The following is a 19,012-nucleotide window of genomic DNA, read 5'->3' as shown; positions in this document are numbered from 1 at the left end:
AATCCAACATACAACTGTTATGTCACTTAGGAGATAAACTTTGCAATTCAATACAACCAAGCTCTACCTGCTAGACAAATCATTCTGTTTATATCTTCAGATATCGAGCTGTTGCTTCTTGGAGTCGAATTAAAGGAATTGGGGTTCCAAAATGGACAGCAGTAGAAATTGTTTTAATTTGGGTGGTCTCTGTGGTTCTGGCTGTCCCCGAAGCCATAGGTTTTGATATGATTACGTCGGACTACAAAGGAAAGCCCCTAAGGGTCTGCATGCTTAATCCCTTTCAGAAAACAGCCTTCATGCAGGTACGTTCACTTTGCTTGTTCTTTCTGCACTTTCCTTATAAATATTTCACTATTTCCCCCAGTTCCCCACCTTGGTAGGCTATTGATTTATTACTACCTTTGGCATAAATTAAGAGTTTGGATCCCAAGACTGTGAGGTTAACCATCACTAATGACCCAACCTGCAAGAGTCAGGATAATTACTTCTCCAAGAACACCCTGGGGATCCAGATAAATCAAGTTCCTGCAAGAATGGCTGTGACTTTATGGCTTTTGTGTCTAACGTCCCACAGGATTGATTATTATTGTGTAATCTACACAAGACAACCCAACATTGTCAGAGAAGCAGATGGTTTAGCAGATGTTTAGATAGAAGTTGCCTAACCTTAGTGGATTTGGAATGGCAGCCTGACCCTTCATTTCTGGTGTTAAAAGAAAATCTGCCTTTCAAAATAATATCAATTTTTGGCCACCTACTAAAGAACTTCTGATCAGAAAATAGGAAAAGAATAGGGAAAAGATAGATACTAAATATAAGACTTATTTTTAACAGGATTGGTTAGTAAGAAGGTGGTTGGTTGGTCTATCATCAAGGATTGTTCTCTATTTTACATGTAAAAGAGTATAAAAACTTTATGAACTATACATTCAATTATCAGTAAAAGAACAAAGTGGGTCACCAATTCAAAGTCAAGGAGGAAATTGCAGTTTACTAGAAGGGGAATAACACACTGGGGACATAAAATTCTTTCCTATAGAAACATATCTGTATAGATAAGGTTTTTGAAAGGTAACAGAAGAAAAGAAGACAGGAAAGGTGTAACTTACAAGCACTGTCCTAAACAACCTTTCAGGTATACACTACTGACTTACGTGGCAGCCCTGATCTCTTCATACCTGTTTTTCACACTAAACACTCATAATTGAAAGGGGAAACATCACCTAAACACTGAAATAGGTTTATATATTTAATACCAATAATACCTAAAATTTGAAATATTTGTTTTTTCAGTGTTGTCTACACGTAAGAATTTTGCTCAGCTCCCTACAGCTTATTATACCATCCCAAAGAATCGAAATATGTTCTTCAATGTTTCTTTTATTTAATGCAGGCCTTTATTTATGTGTTCAGTAGATATGGCCCACGAAACCCTATACAGTACATATATGGAAGATGTTACAAAATAATTGTCCTTTGATGAATATGGCATTTGTAATTGACATTTGATACATATGGGGTTTTTTAAAGCAGAAGATATTAATCATAAAAATTCTTTCTTCCCCATAGTTTTACAAGACAGCCAAAGATTGGTGGCTGTTCAGTTTCTACTTCTGCTTGCCGCTAGCCATCACTGCAGTCTTTTATACCCTGATGACCTGCGAAATGCTCAGGAAGAAGAGCGGTATGCAGATTGCTTTGAATGATCACTTAAAGCAGGTAAGAGAATGGAAGAAGCTAGTAGAGTATAGCCATAATTATGGTCAGATCTAAGTCATGATGATGATGATGACATGATGATGATATGATGAGCTAATTTTACACACTAGAACATATTTTCACTTTCTTCATTCTGTTCCTGTAACAAAAAAATTTTATATTACTTACTTAGAGAGTATATCATCTATAATGATCTAGAGAGAATCATTGACTTTTGTTGTTGATTCCTTTTAAGATGGAATCTCGATTAGCCTAGGCTAGCCTCCCCCCACCCCCAGGCTAGCCTTGAATTCACCATGTAGGCAAAAATATCCTTGAATTCTAGATTGTCCTTTTGCTTCGGCCTCCCAAATGACGGTAGTATGGGCTTGTACAACCTTGTCTAGTTTCACACTTACACACACACACACACACACACACACACACACACACATGTGCACATAGTGAATGTATAATATATTTTTAGATTTATTTTATGTATATGAAAGTTTTGCTTGTGTGCATGTGGACCACATGCCTGGTGCTCATATAGCTGGGAGCGGGGCAGCAATAGATGAACATGAGCCACTGTGGAGGTACTTGTACTAGCAATTTTAGTTCTCATTCACACTGACTATCTAACTGAAGGCTTGTTGTCCCGAGTCTTTATTTTGTAAATAGGATTAAATACCTACTTGAGGAGAGTGTGTGCTAGCTTTCTAAGGGCCTGTGGTTCTGTTTCAGAGACGAGAAGTGGCCAAGACAGTCTTCTGCCTGGTCCTCGTGTTTGCTCTCTGTTGGCTTCCCCTTCACCTCAGCCGGATCCTGAAGCTCACCCTGTATGACCAGAGCAATCCACACAGGTGTGAGCTTCTGAGGTAAGAGAAGAAAATCCAGTGGAACCCATGTGACATAAAAGGAGACGTGGCAGCTGTTCGGGGGAAGATAGAGGGGGTTGGAGAGGGTGCCAAGGGAGAGAGGTAAATAAAGAAGAACATGACATGTATGTGATGACATATATGTCATAACATGTATATCATAACATGTATGTCATATGTATGTATGAAACTCAGTAACCTGTGCTAACTTAGATTGAAAGAGAGAGAATAGAAACAATTATGGAATTGTCATCCAGCTGCTTCCCCATTATCAATCCATCTAATAGGCAGAAAGAATACTATTTTCTTATCCACCGAGGCCAATTAAGACCGATTTTCGATTGGCAATTGCTCTAGATGGGGTAAATTAGAGGGCCTGGAAAAGCCTTGGGAATGTAGGCACAGTCGTCAAAGTGATGAGTGACAAGATGAAAAGTGTCAGATCGGAGACATCAATGTTCAGATCAGTCCTCCCTCGCTTCCAAATGAGAATCTTATTTTTAAAAGAAATGCTGCATATTGGTGGTGAAGGTGGGATAGGGCAGTGGAGATGCCAAAGACAGACGGAGAAAGAGACAGGCAGGCAGAGACACAGACAGGCACCTCTGCTGGTAAATCAGTGGCTAAATAAAATTATTGCATGTAGGTGATTTGGGCTTTCTTCATAAAAACATAAAGGTGCAAGTTAAATACACACTTGGAGGGATGTAATCTTTAAAGACAACTTTGGGTTTCTTTCAGCTTTTTGTTGGTTTTGGACTACATTGGTATCAACATGGCTTCTTTGAACTCCTGCATCAATCCAATCGCTCTGTATTTGGTGAGCAAAAGATTCAAAAACTGCTTTAAGGTAAGAAACTCTTCTAAAATAAAATGTTTCCTGTGATCTGGCATCAAATATAGGCTTTAAAAAACACACCAATATTGCTATCTAGAGAGAGCTGGAAGATTGCTAATTTTCCCTGCCTTGCGATATATGTGATGGGTTGGGTTTTTTTGTTGTTGGTTTTTTTTTTTTTTTTTTTTTTTTTTTTGGTTTTTTGTTTTTTGTTTTTTGTTTTGTTTGTTTGTTTGTTTGATTGGTTTTGGTTTTTTTGAGGCAGGGTTTCTCTGTATAGACCTGTCTGTCCTGGGTCTCATTTTGTAGACCAGGCTGGCCTCGAACTCAGAAATCTGCCTGCCTCTGCCTCCCAAGTGCTGGGATTAAAGATGCATGCCACCACTGCCCTGCATATGTGATGTTTGTAAATATCACTTTTGCACTATAGGAAATATTTGCTTATAAATCCTTGACAATAGTAAGCCATGCCCTGATGCCTTAGCCACTCACCAGTACTATTAGAATTGTGTAGCTTAATAAAATTACATATATTGATAATCACTGTCATGTAGTCAGATAAGAATGAAACCCAGTTAGATGCAGTGTTCCTCTGATCTTGGTAGACTTTTTTTTTTATTGTTCAACTACAATTTGGGTTATAAGAAAGTTAATCTCTTTTTCTCATGGACGGTGGGAATAAAGTCAAGGGCTAGGAGATGGCTCAGAGGGTAAGGGTTCTTGCTCTGCAGGTGGGTAAAGGTTCCAGTGCCCAGCACTGATGGGGAAAGTGGGGCATGCCGTGCTGGGTGAGGGGAAGAAAAGATCTCTCTGCTTTCAAGGCCAGTTTGAGTTATACAGTAAGGTCCTATCTTAAAACACCAAAGAAAGAAGGGCAGTGGAGGGGCGGGGGATATAAGGCATGGCTACCCACATGCCTATAATTCTAGTGATAGGATTTCTGGAGATTGGTAGGCATTAGCTTAGCTCCAGGTTCAGTAAGAGACACTGTCTTAGGGAAATAAGGTGGTGGGGGATAGATCAGGACACTCAATGTCCTCCTCTGGGGCATCACACACATCTCCCCCACCTCACCCACACACACATAGTAAGTATAAAAAATTAAGATCATTTCTACTCCATCCTTCCTCCCATCTATGTGTAGTGGCAATCTGCTACTCCATGTAGAATATAAGTCTACCTTCTTACCTCAGATGCTGGCAATATGACACCCATTCTTCCACTCAGCCATTCTCTCAATAATGCAACACCAAGTAAAATATGCCTCCCCTCGCAAGAGAATGGACACTGTCACTGGTATTTCATTATCTGAAAATCAAAATTCATTTCCTCGTAAACACTGAGATAGTTGAAAACATCCTTGCCCATTCATAACTAAGAAATTAGTGATGGAAGAGAACTTTTATCCAAACCAACTCCTTTCTTTACAGAACAGAAACCCCGCTAGTTCCCTGAGCATAGAGTTTATCATAACACAAACAGAAAACCTATTTGCTTAGACCCATAGACTATCATAAAACAAACGGACTGAACAGAGTTTTAAAAATTTAAAAACTCCAGTGAAAAGTGGAAAAATAAAATCAAGGTACTTGCATCCTTTATAAATTCATAGCACAACAATATGGAAAATGCACGCAAGAGTAACATGTAGGTTTCAAATAGCTAGGCAGTATTAAACTCATTGACATGGGAGGAAATGTATGTCAGTGTCAAGTGAGGAAAAGCAGATTATGGGGCACAGACACTAGTTACCTAAGTCTGAACACAGGCACGTGTGCAATTGTAGTATTTGTGTTCTCGAAGAAAAAATGTTTGACTTTCACTGTTGTGACACATCAAGAATCGATTTCCAAGTAAATAAGATAAAGTGTCAAAAGTTAAGGTGGCTTTCGGGGCTAAAGAGATGACTCAGCAGGAAAGAGCACTTGGTGAGCAAGCTTGTGGACATGAGTTCAAACCCAAGCTCCCCTGTAAAAAGCCAGGCTTGCCTGCCTAAACCTGTAACCCTAGCTTTACAGGACAGAGACAAAGAAATCCTAAAGACACCTGATCAGTCAGCTAGGCAGACAGAGTGAGTGAGCTTCAGGTTCAATGAGAGATTTGTCTCAAGAGAATAAGAGAAAAAGCAATAGAAAGAAACAACAGACACCCTCCTCTGGCCTCTTGTGTGGTGCGCGCACACACACACACACACACACACACAGAGAGAGAGAGAGAGAGAGAGATACACACATATACTAAAAACAATTAGTGACTGTTTCTTAAGTAATGTTAATTCCATAAGTTTTTTTTTCTTTGTACTTCATAGTTGCAAAAAATTAGCACATCCCACAAATGTGATCGCCTTTTCAATTTCTAAAAATTTTATTTATTACTATTGTGTGAATGCAAGGTATATATGCATCACATGATGCATAAGTGCTACTATGTGTGTGTGTGTGCATGTGTGTATCAGAATCTGTGCACACACACACACACACATGTGCATGTGTGTGTGCACATAGACAACTTTCAGATGTCTGTTCTCTTTCCACCATGAGTTCTAGTGCTCAAACATGTCTCCAGGCCATCTTGCTGGCCTTAATTGCATCTCTTTTTTAAGGGGGGGGGGTAAAGGGGGTATGGAAAGAGAGGGAACCGGAACCCCACACTTGCAAGGATAGTCAGAGCCCCAGCGCAAGAAGAGCAGAGCGGTGGCCGTGTGCCTGAGTACGCATGTAATGGTCGTTCTGTTTCATACAGTCATGTTTGTGCTGCTGGTGCCAAACGTTTGAGGAAAAGCAGTCCTTGGAGGAGAAGCAGTCCTGCCTGAAGTTCAAAGCCAACGATCACGGATATGACAACTTCCGGTCCAGCAATAAATACAGCTCGTCTTGAAGGCAAGAACACTCGCCGAATCTCACTGTCCTCATTGTGGACAGATACCATTAAAACAAAATGAAACCGTTGCCAAATCAAAATGGAAAAAACCATGCTAGCAGAAAGGTGTGCGCGCGTGTGAGAGGGATTATTTTTAACTGTTCTGACGCTCAACACCGGATATATTCACGGGCTGTTTACAACCTAAGAAAGCTGTGGGAAGGAATGAAGCCCTCCTCCGTGGGGAAGCACTTAGATTCTTAGTCAGCACTTCAGCAGAGCTCTTAAAAGCCCCTAGTGCGTTCACATGCCACTTACGTTTAAAAAAACGAGAACTTCACTGAAGTTCTGTTCAGGAGTTTATTATCCAGTCCTATGAATCTGGATTCAAGAAAGCATGACATTGCAAAACAATTCTTAAAACGAAGTTTCAATTGCTTAATTTGAAACTTAAAAAAAAAAAAACTAATAAATTTTTATGCATACTATCATACCCACTAATCTGATTGTAACTATATGCAAAAGAAAAGGCAATATGGTTGGTAAACTTTTTTGGTCATTACCAACATTGAAATGATCAGAATTCGGGGGAAGAAAAGACAGCCTGCGAATGCCACAGAGAAAACATGGGAAAGCGTGAGCTGCTATGCCTGAGACTTCTGAAATTCCCTCACACATACTCTGCAGAAAGACACAAAACAGAACACTACCTATGATTTCTTTAAAGTTCTTTCAAATATCCTTTCATGATTGAAGTTTAAATTCCATGTGTTCAACTTCATCATCTGTAAATACTTAGCTATTAGCTATAAGCACTACACGTAGAGGACTTAACAAAGGGCAGGTCCCAGCGTTCGTAGCTTTCTGACAAAGAGATGCCAGTAACCCGGTTATAGACAGAATGTGAATTGCCCGGTGCAGTGTCCACATGGCAAAGAAGCAGGGAGCATCCTTTCAGCCATGCTGTAGAGAAAATGGTCCACAGCACAATATGATAGCGAAAATACCGTGGTTTAACGCCATAGAAAATAGTCACTGTAACCAGCTCTCTCGGAGGCATACTACCAACTTTTTATGTTATTCCTGAAAATAGCCAATAGAAAGGCGTTCTGGACATGGTGCTTTTTCTAAAACGTAGAAGCCAAACTGCTTCGGGGTCTGCAAGATCCTCCTCTTTGCGCATTCTTGTCTAGGTTTTTTTTTTTTTTTTTTAATCTCCTTCCACGACGTGCCTTAGGTTCACTCCGGATGAGCGGTGTGTGAAAGAATGCCCAAGAGAAAACTGAAGAGAGAGGAAATGAGGTGGGGCCAGAGGAAGCCCGTGGGGAAATATTCCCATTCTTAGCCCTGTGTTCGTCACTGCCACGTCATGTCGGTGTGAAAGGTCCTGGTTCGGCTCCAGCAAAACAAAGCGCAGCGTTCTCAGCGTGACTCGGGAACAAACCAAGCCCGAGAGCTTTAACCTTGTCTTAAAATATAACAGATTTTCCTTCCTTCCTTTTTCTCTTTCTTCTCTTCTCTTCTCTTCTCTTCTCTTCTCTTCTCTTCTCTTCTCTTCTCTTCTTTTCATAACCCAGGCCACATGTTGAAAATGAGCTTAACAATGCAGTTTTCTACCAAAATCATTGTGACAATACAATAAACCCAAACGGGACAATGAGGTAAAAAACCAAGAACAATACTGAATCCACGTGACACATGACTCTCTTTAGGAGTCACCCACAGTTCTTGTGTGTACAGATTGCTTTTTAATCATAAAGGACGCCCCAGATCTTCAATTTTAAGTTAGTTATTGGCTCCCCAGTAGTTTCACAGCGTGGATATATTTTTAATTTTTACTAAGTTTTAGATTGGTTTTATTGTTGTGTTCTAAATTCTTAAGTCCTAACATCTTTGTTTAACCCAGATGTTCCTTCCCTCTTCATGGGCAATAATCGTCCTGCCAAATTATGAAATGGCATAAGAATACTATTCACATAATATATACAATAAAACTATATTAAGTGGCTTTTTTATTAAAAATTTTAGCACACAGACCAAGGGTGATAAGAAAAAAAACATGATTCCCTTGCATAATTAAAACCAAGATAAGAGAAGGTACCATCTAATTTAAAGCATATTTTCTAACATTTAAGTAGCCTAATATAGCAATGCATAAAAATAGTGTTAACAAGGATGTTAGAGGTCAAACGATTTGTAAGTGACTTCAGCCTATTTTCTCCCAAATTATTTACTGCTATTTTTGGTCTGTGTTCAAACATTTTCAGTATTGATAATGTGCAACAGCCAAAGGAACACTGTTTTCATCCAAATGCGGGTGTGTTGTACCTAACATGCACTTGTAATAAAGCCGTGTAAAATAACTGTGTTTTGTTTTGCTCTGGTCACCTAAAGTGGCAGCTTGTGTCGTTGCTAACTTCTTGTTGAGTAAGCAAAACCAATAAACGTTCAAATGGTTTAAAAGAGCAGCTTATCTTTCGCTACTCATTCATAAATCCTAAGTCAATCATTAAAATGAATAGAGATGCTGTAACTGTGCCTGCTCCTTGCCGGCAGGCCCAGGAGAGAGGAGAGAACTGCTGGTCCCGCCCACCGGGGTCTCTCTGGGGCTGAGCAGGATGGTGAGTGTCCACAGCCCAAAGAAACGCACCGAGCTGGGAGTCTTGTTGAAGCAGGAACTCAACTTTATGGCATCAGCCTCTCTTAAATAAGTTCAGAACATTGGGAGGGGATTTTTGGTGGGGTAAGATGACATTGAAGACATGGAATGGTGACAGAGGGTATGGAGGGACTGACAATGGCAGAGCTCTACATCAGCAACAGGGCAAAGGCAGGGCCAAACAGGTCTTGCTGAGTCACTCTGATAACAGAAGTGACTGAGGCAGGTCACAAAATTAGAGCCAGGCTTAGGCTCTCCCACAACGCTGCAGAAACTCGAGCCAGGCTGGGGCTTATCCTCAAGGCCCAAACCAGGGCCAAAATGGGGCCCAACAGTAAATGGACATCATTTATGTTAAACACATAATTATCAAGGAAAGTGAATTTAAATGCCACTATAATGGCCTTGCTATGTCTTATTACACATATGTAGCTATCACTCATGGTTGATCATTTTCTGATCACACATACTTAGCCATCCTTCCCAGTTGATCATTTTCTAATTTCACATATTGGGGATCCTTCTTATGTACACATAGAGAGTAAGGAAAGTTCTCTCTGAACAGGGTGTGTGCCATCTCCATTCTGTGCGCATGCATAAAAGCTGTAAGTGAAGTATTGGTGCCACATTTTAAAGTATGAGTGAGTGAATAAGCCAATAAGCATCTTAGGAAACTTGCAATTAATGTGGGAGATGCATGAAGAAGCAAAAGAAAAAGTCCACATGATTAGGCTTGATTTTCCCAGAGATGTAAGACAAAGGAAACCAAATCAAGGTGCTTAATATTCAAAAGAAAACTTAGAAATTCAGATAGTGCTCTTGAAATTTGAAAATATGGTAGAAGAGATAAAAGACAAAAGTCAAGACCTCCGAAGGCTAAAATTGACAACAAATAGCATGTGAAGGGCCTCTCCCAAACTGCTCAGTAAGCTGACAACCAGACTGTGCTCAGTAAGCTGAGAACCAGGAAGGAAACCAGGGAAGGAAGCCCTGGAAAGGTGAGTTCAACACAGGAAACTCAATGATTAACGTCAGCATGGTGCACTGCAAATACTTCTGCTTGTCTAAGAAGCAGTCAGTCCAATAAAAGCAGAAGAATGGAGAAAGTAGAGTGCTGAACGAGAGAAAAGTTAAAAACTGAAAGATGCCTGGTATATTGGAAGATATTCATAGGCATTTATAGCTCTACAATGGCCTCTGGGGATAAATGAATGGTAGTTACAAGAAAACGCTGATGTTAGATGCTTGTGAAGGGCTGGAGAGATGGCTCATCAGTTAATAGCCGTGGTTGTTCTTATAGAGGATCTGAATTCAGTCCCTGGCACCCACAGTGTGGCTCCCAAGCATCTTGAACCTCCATTTCCAAGGGTTCTGACATCTACTTTTAACCCCCTTGGGCAACTACAGGCATGCATGAGGTATGCAGACATACCTGCAGTCAAAACATCTATACTTAAAAAATAATAATAAGTAAATAGTAAATAAAAATAAATCTTTTTAATTTAAAAAAAAAACAACTGCTGTTCTTCCTATAACTTCTTTCTTGTGTAGAAAATATATACACATTTGTAATGTCATGACTTGAATAACAACAAATTGACCTTGTAAAAAATAACACTTTTAATCAAAGCAATGAGTGCAGTTTCATCTCTCTCTCTTCTCTAAGTCCCTGCCTCCCACTTTCCCTCTCCACCCTCCCCCATCCCCTCTTTCTCCATTCCCATTCAGAAAAGGGCAGGCCTCCATGAATAGCTGTCAACCATGATGATATCAAGTTGCAGTAAGATGAGGCACCTTCCCTCATATTAAGCCTGGACTAGGCAACCCGGAAGAGGAAAAGGTCTCTAAGCAGGCAAGAGTCAGACAGTCCCTGCTCTCACTGTTAGGAGTCCCACAAGAAGACCAAGCTATACAACTGTAGCATCTATGCAGAGGGCCTAGGTCAGTCCTGTGCAGGCTCCCTGATGTCAGTTCCTTCTCTGTTAGCCAGTATGACCCTGTGTTGGTTGTTTCTCTGGGTTTTCTTGTGTCCTTGACCCCTCTGGCTCCTGCAGTTCTTCTTCCCCTCTTCCACAGGATTCCCCAGCTCTGCCTCATGTTTGGCTGAGGGGCTTTGCATGTTTCCCTAAGTTACCAGGTAAAGCCTCTTTGATGACAATTGGTCTAGGCATCAAAGAACAAAAAGCATTTAAAGAAATGTCCTTAGGAGTCAGGGAAATGCAAATCAAAATGACTCTTAGGTTCCATCTTACAACTGTCAAAATGGCTAAGATCAAAATTACAGTGACAGCTCGTGTTGGAGGATGTGGAACAAGGGGAGCACTCGCCCACTGGTGCTGGGAGTGCAAACATATACAGCCAATTTGGAAATCAATATGGTGAGTTCTCAGAAAATTGGAAAAGGATCTAACTCAAGACATAACTATATCACTCCTGGGCATATACCCAAAGGACACATCACCACACCATAAGGACGCTTGCTCAACTACATTCATAGCAGCTTTATTCATAGTAGCCAGAAACTAGAAACAACTGAGATGTCCCTCAACCAAAGAATAAAGAAAATGTGGCACATTTACACAATGAAATGTTACTCAGTTGTTAAAAATGGCCATAACCTGATAGTTGCAGACAAATGGATGGAACTAGAAAAGATCATCCTGAGTGAGGTAACACAGACTCAGAAGAGAAACATGGTATGTATTCACTGATAAGTGGGTATTAGCCGTAAAGTAAAGGATAGCCAGGCTACAATCCACAGACCAAGAAAAGCTAAGAAGCTCTCAAGGGGAACACATGAATTCTCCACGTGAGGGAAAATAGAATCCTCATCAGGGGCGGATTGGGGGTGGGGCATGTCTATGTTGGGAGGTGAGTACAGGAACAGGAGAGATCAGGCCAGGGGAGGATGGAGGGAGAGAGTGCTGGGAAAGACAAATGAATGGGCGGAGCCTCCATGGGATAAGCTAGAAACCTCATGCGCTGGAAACTTATAGGAATCTACAAGGATGACCCAAGCAGTGGGCGGTACAGAGACCGAACTGTTCTTAATGTGCCGCAGTAAAAATCAGGCATCCACTTTGAGAAGCACTTGGGAATTAATATAGGAAAGAAATACTTATCCAAGGACCAGAAATTTCCACTTGCAGAGAATTTCTCATGGGATCACGATACAAAGACCAGAGTGTTCACAGGCAGCATTATTTATTTCAGTCCCCAAAGGGAAACAACTCAAACTCCAGTAGCAATATTTTAAATTACTAGACCATATGATATGTCAATAAAATGGAACAAGTGCTCTCCACAAGTTGATCAAGCTCCTCATGATTAAAATTTTGATTTTGAGTGCTGCCTTGCATATGCAATGCTGGGTAGGTTGTTTTGAACATGTAGGATGCTTGACAGCATCCTCTAAACATCAGTAGCATCCTTTCCTAGTGTGAGAACGAACACATTTCCAAACAGCAGCAAATACCTCTTGAGAGACATGGCAGGGGACTAACTCTGTTGGAAACTGCTGGGCAACAGTATGATTCTGGTAATATAAAGCTCAAATTCTGTGGGAAGCCACATGTGCCGTTGCAGGGTGGCGCTGGTTACCACTGGCCACCATGCATACATAGGCAGTAAAGTTTTTTTGCCAAGATGAGGTTTTGAGAATTAACCAATCAGATGAGAGACAAGTTAACCAATCAGATGAGAGACAAGTTAACCAATCAGATGAGAGACAAGTTAACCAATCGGATGAGAGACAAGTTAACCAATCAGATGAGAGACATGTTAACCAATCAGATGTGAGACTTGCAAATGAGGTGGTACGCATAACCCATGCATAACCAATCCGGGTGTGAGACACGCCTCTCCTAGGCCTCTATAAGCAGCACCAGTTTTGGGCTTGGGGTCTCTTTGCCTCTGCAATCAAGCTCTACTAATAAACGTGTGCAGAAGGATCCTGTTGTGGTGTTGGCGAGTTGGGCGCTCACAAGAAAATTCTACTACAGTAAAGCTGTAGTTACAGGGACACATACATCAACAAGAAAAATTAAAGGAAATTATAATATAAATAAGCACAGCTGTCATTCCTGGTAGAGAGGGGACAACTGAGACTGAAGAAATACAAAAGGAGGTGCTGGCCTTGAAGCTTTATTTAAAGAGATGACTTGACTTATAAATTATTATTTTGCATATACCATATTTCTATAATAAATTTCTAATCATTTTCCTTAAACAAAGAGATATATGCACCATTATGTATAATTCTCAATTTTAAAAGTTAAAAAAATATTTTAAATGTACATAGTTACAACAAATTAAAAAATTAAGGAACAGCATTCAGTGCAGTTACAGTACTTTTAGAAATGGGACAAGGAAAGGAAGAAAAATCCAGGGAAGAGAAGGAAAACGTTATTAACAAGGAAAGCCAAACTATAATATTGTCTTCTCCCTATTGACAGACCTCCAGTAACTATGCAGTATGAAAATGCTGTGGTAAGAGGATGTGGACTCGGCCCCTTCCATCCTGTGTTCAAGCATGAGTAAGCGGACCTCATGCTTAAGGATGCCTTGCTTTCAGGATCTGTACATGATGGTTAGGGTTGGGGTTGGGGTTAGGGTTAGGGTCAAGGTTAGGGTTGGAGTTGGGGTTGGGGTTAGGGTTAGGGTCAAGGTTAGGGTTGGGGTTGGGGTTGGGGTTAGAGGGTTAGTGTTACTTAGAGGGTTGGGGTTAGGGGTTAGAGTTAGGGGTTAGGGTTGGGATTAAGGTTGCCATCTAATTTGTGACAATTAAAGATGAATAACAAAAGCAACTTTTCTAACCATCTCTCCTTCCTCACTCTACCCCAACACACGCACAAGTACATACAGACATCCACACACTCACATTTAAACAGACATGTATAAGACCTCCAGTTTTATACAGCATGTTTTTAGTTCACCACTGGATCAGGAAACTATTTTCCAACAGGGTGCAGCACGTTTTCCAAAAACAAATCCGTATCTTGGAATCCCTGTACAGCCCCTAACTTATTGGCTGCAAATGCTTTCTTCTTTACATTCACTCAAGCTAAGAGCCTTCCTTTCAGGGTAATCCTGGAAAGTTTAAATTATAGTTGCTTAAGATTGTGTTTTCATCTAAATGACCTTACCCTTAACTAGATTTAGTTTATTTGAAATTCTTTGTTTTACTTATTTATGTCTATATATTTATTATTTTATTCTTTCTTATTTTATGCTAATTTTGATATAAGTTGCATTGTGTAGCCTTGTGTGCACCAGGCTGGCCTTGAACTTGCAGTTATCTTCCAATTCTGCCTGAGTTCTGGAATCAGAGTTGCCAATTACCACACTTTAGTTAGCATACAAAGAAATGGGCCCCATGGTGCCTTTTTATAAATATTTATGATTACACATCGCTCCTACTTCTTTATACTATCTCCACTTATTTGGTGAGCCCTTTTTCCTCTCATTTAATAGTTTTCTCTTCTGGTTTCATCGCTCTCTCTTCCCTCTCCCTCCCCCTCTCCCCCTTGCCCTCCCCCTCCTCTCTATGTCTCTGTCTCTGTCTCTGTCTCTCTCTCTCTCTCAGATAACTGATCTTGTCTCTTTGAAAGGTATGAGATTACACAAACACAGGAACAGTAATAAGCTATCCTAGAAATGTCAGGCTACACCCACGAAGTTTCACCAACATGGCTGCCTAAACATGATCTGAGCAGGAATGACACCAATACCCAGGCTAACATGGCAAGTGCGGAGCTCATGAAGTTTCCATCCTAGACAAAGAACTACAGGCAACTAAGGAATGCTGAGAGTGGGGGAACTAGTCCTCCCCAGGGAAGAGCACAACAACTTGTTATCTAAACGGTCAGCCCTGAAATCATACAAGTAAAATCTGAAAAGGTAGCATGCATATGTAAAATATTATTAAGTAATTCTGCTCTATATCCACCCAAGAGCATACAGTCATACAAAATTTGGTAAACAAATCTTCGTGTCAGTGTGAACTCAAGTCCCCACCCCACCAACCCCCAAAAAGCTCACCATTTCAATGGAAATTCTGTAAGATTGACAAGTTAGAACTGTGGATGCACAGGGCTAAAGTGTTATGGATACACACACACACACACACACACACACACACACACACACGTTCTTCTTCTGTTGTTGTAAACTGGCCTCAAACTCAAAATGATCCGCCTGCTTCTGCCTCCTGAGTTCTGGAAATCCACTAGCCCCAGTAGTAGCTTTGGTTAGCCATCTGTGTGTTTGTCCTGAAATCCTCTGACGATCAGGTAAATCCTTTTTGGAACATACAAACCGACTTTAGTTCCTACAGCCCCAAACACTAAGAATGTCTTCAGGTAACATCTGGGCCTAGAGCAAAGGTTTCTCTCCTTCACTACAACATACCTACCTGATGTTCCCACCAATGTACTATAAAATTACCTTGATCTATGATCTTCTTTATTCTGTTTCCATAAAAATTCATGAAACTGGTGCATGTTGGAATATTTGGGATAACCCAAACCTTTGTTCCTAGGTCATAGGTCACTCATACTTGGCCCTAGAATCAGCTGTTTGTTCTTTCCTTTGAGCTGAATGCTGTGGGTTTTGGTTTTTTTTTGTTGTTGTTGTTGTTTTGGTTTGTTTGTTTGTTTTTCTCTAGTTTATATCAGCTTTGCTCACAATATTCTGAGCCTAGAAACAATCAAAATATCCACCAACTAGTGGAGAAGCAAAGAATGGGATATTCTATCCACAGAAGGAAACAAAGTCCTGATATATAATAACCATCATGCCATGCATGGACCTCAAAAAAAGTATGGTAAGTCAAAGCCAGATGCAACGTTCAGATGCAAAAACTACTTATATGGTCACAATATGAAGTGCCTTAAGTCAGTATGAAGAAGAAAGTGTGTCCCTGATAACAGAGAACTGGAACCTGGAAAGGCTACTGATGGCAAGTGGCTACTGCTTCTCCCTGGAAAGGCTACTGACGGCAAGTGGCTACTGCTTCTCCCTGGAAAGGCTACTGATGGCAAGTGGCTACTGCTTCTCCCTGGAAAGGCTACTGACGGCAAGTGGCTACTGCTTCTCCCTGGAAAGGCTACTGATGGCAAGTGGCTAATGCTTCTCCCTGGAAAGGCTACTGACGGCAAGTGGCTACCTGCTTCTCCCTGGAAAGGCTACTGATGGCAAGTGGCTACCTGCTTCTCCCTGGAAAGGCTACTGACGGCAAGTGGCTACTGCTTCTCCCTGGAAAGGCTACTGATGGCAAGTGGCTACCTGCTTCTCCCTGGAAAGGCTACTGATGGCAAGTGGCTACCTGCTTCTCCCTGGGCTGATGAGGCTTTCCCAACAGCAGATTGCAACAATGGCTGAAAAAAAATTGTCAATTTACTAAAAAACCATTAGGTTTACACTGAAATTGGACAAACTCTGTTGTATACACTCTATCACAGTACAGTTGGTTTCTCAAAAACAAAGTATACACATTTATAAGTTGTCAGTAAATTCCACAGAAAAAGAAGTGGTTTACATCTCCATCCCATTGTGAGCCACCATGTGGTTGCTGGGAATTGAACTTAGGACATCTACAAGAATAGTCAGTGCTCTTAACCGCTGAGCTATCTCTCCAGCCCCCCCCCCCCGTGTCTCTTTTAAAATTGCGGTGACACACTAACATTAACTTTACGATCACAAATATTCTTTTTGTTAATTGAAAATAGTTTTCTTTTTTCATACAGTATATTTGGATTACAGTTTCCCCTCCCTCCTCCTTGCCATGCCTCTCCTCCACTCAGATCCATACCCCTTCTTTAGAGAACAGTCATCTAAGGAATAATGCTGAAATAAAATAAATAAAATAAAATATACACAAACCTGAACAGAACAAAACAAACATACAAGAAAAAGAACTGGAAAAAAAATCCCAGGAGAAACATATAGACTCAGAGACACACATTCACACACAGAAATTCCATAAAAACACAAAACTAGACATCATCATTCACACACAGAAATTCCATAAAAATCTATATACAAAACACATTATGAGACAATGAAGTTCCAACAGTGCTTTTGAGCTTGTTTTGTGTTGGTCATCTCCAGCTGGACGTAAGGTTTGTTTCTTCAGTGAGGCTCCCTTGGAGAAACTAATTTTTCCTAGGCAAATGGCTATCAGTAGGAGATAGCCTCTGGTTAGGGATGGTGGTATGGATTTACTTGTCCTTTCAGCTCTAAGATCCATGAAGTCTTTGTGTAGGCCGCCTCAGTCTCCGTGAGTTCATAGGTGGCCTTGTTCTCCTGGGGTCCTCTGCTCCCTCTGGCTCTTATACTCTTTCTGCCTCCTCTTCAAAAAGTGAGCCCTGGGGGACGGGATTCATGGAGACATCAGCTTTCAGGCTGAGTGGTTGAAGACATCTCACTGCATATGATGAGGCTGTGGGTCTCCATATTTGCTCCTGTCTGATACAGGAGGACATTTCTCTGACAATGGCTGACAAAGCGCGGGTTTATCAATATAGTAGGATGTCATTGGGGGTCATTGCTACGTTCCTTTGGAGGAACAGTAGTTTGTGGGTTTCCCCTGGGTGTATGTCCTGTGTAGTCTCATGTTGTTGGTGACCCAAGCAGTGCTGGCTATGAGCTTCAGCTCATGGAACACACCGTAAATCAAATCAAATATTGGTTAGTTGCTTCTCCAAGCTCTGTGCACTAGCATATCCTGCAGTCAGGTCACTGTTGCAAGTTGAAGATTTGTAGCTGGTAATGACTTTGGGTCTTTACCGTTCTCTTCTGACAGCAAGCAGAACACTGCCGTCCATAGGGGTGAAAGCTCTAGGTAGGCGTCAGCTCAAGGTTTCCATGTTCGGTGAGCTGTGTTTTGTCTTCAGCAATAGGGCTAAAGTAATTATGGAAGAGGGAGCTTTGGCTAAGAAAATACCCCAACCAGCCTGGCTTATGGGAAAGCATGTTCTGCGTTCCCCACCATTCTTTCCTTTATTGAAAATAGCTTTATCTCACATGGTATATCTTGATTATGATTTTTCCCTTCCTCTGTTCCCCCCAGTTCCTTGTCACTACCCGTCCTATCCAGTGCCATACCCTTTCTGTCTCATTAGAAAACAAAAAAGACTTAGTAAAATACAATAAGATAAAAACAAATATATATATATGTATGTATGTATGTATATATATATTGGAATAGGATAAAAAATTAAAAACCAGCAAAACAAACCAAAACTGAACAAACCCAAAAACAAAACAAAACAAAACAAAACAAAAAACCTAGAGAGAGGGAGAGAGAGAGATAAGGAAAGAGAGAGTAAAATAAAATAAAAGTAAAATAAAACATAAGATTTTAAAAAGCCCTTACGCTACTACATTATGAGACATATGAGACAGAGAATCTCCAGTGATGTGTTTGTTTGCTATGACCACCTAGTGCTGGACATGCAGTCTACCCATAAGAGTAGTGTGTTTCTCCAGTGACACTCCCATGGAGAAAATTAAACTATCTTTTACAGGTCAAAATAGCTTCAAGGTTGAGGACAGAGGCATGTGTCTACTCCTTTGACCTTTGGGAACCCACCTGGTGCAGACCTGTACAGGTCTTGTGCATGGTGCCTCAGTCTCTGTGAGTTCATAGGTGCATCAATTGTGTTGTATTTTGAGAGCCTTGTTTCGTTGGTGTCCTCCATCCCCTCTGGCTCTTACACTCTATCTGCCTCCTTTTCAGAAGGAACCCTGGGACTGGGGATGGGGAGTGAAGAGAGGTCACAATAGGTCTTCTGCAGAGCCGGGGATGAGACCCCAGGATTAGATCTGGAGGAAGGGTGGGAGAATGAAGATCTGAAGGGAGCTTGCACGTCTGCTTTGCTGGTCTACTTGCTTCCCTTAGAGGCTTTGATGGTGAAATCTCAGGAAATGCCTACTAGGCTTGGGGACTGAGATAACAGGATGAGTGGGGAAGAAAGCTTGAAGATCTATCTGTGTAATCCATTGGAGATAAGGGCTGAGAGGAGAGGAAGACAACCGGTGGTCTGTGACACAGCTAAGGGTAAGGCATGGGGGGAA

At 41.1% G+C, this 19,012-nt stretch overlaps 1 protein-coding gene and 1 long non-coding RNA gene across 5 annotated transcripts in view; one reads left to right on the top strand and one right to left on the bottom strand.

Moving 5' to 3' along the window:
• Nucleotides 1-8,745, top strand: part of Ednrb (endothelin receptor type B) — a 29,894-nt gene extending 21,149 nt beyond the window's left edge. For 2 of the 4 annotated variants that reach the window (NM_001136061.2, NM_007904.4), the window contains 5 exons: nt 101-305; nt 1,573-1,722; nt 2,446-2,579; nt 3,321-3,429; nt 6,160-8,745. In NM_001136061.2, coding sequence (NP_001129533.1) covers nt 101-305; nt 1,573-1,722; nt 2,446-2,579; nt 3,321-3,429; nt 6,160-6,294 — 733 coding nt within the window. In that variant the 3' untranslated portion in view covers nt 6,295-8,745. The remainder of the gene's footprint in view (nt 1-100; nt 306-1,572; nt 1,723-2,445; nt 2,580-3,320; nt 3,430-6,159) is intronic. The other 2 variants (NM_001276296.1, XM_006518515.3) reach the window with 2 other exon arrangements.
• The window catches only part of Gm35197, a 148,688-nt gene that overhangs the window by 44,354 nt on the left and 85,322 nt on the right, over nt 1-19,012 (bottom strand). The gene's annotated exons all lie outside the window — the stretch shown is intronic.

This window comes from Mus musculus, chromosome 14 (genome assembly GCF_000001635.26).
Source record: "Mus musculus strain C57BL/6J chromosome 14, GRCm38.p6 C57BL/6J".
NCBI lineage: Eukaryota > Metazoa > Chordata > Mammalia > Rodentia > Muridae > Mus > Mus musculus.
This window is presented reverse-complemented; position numbering and strand designations above follow the sequence as displayed.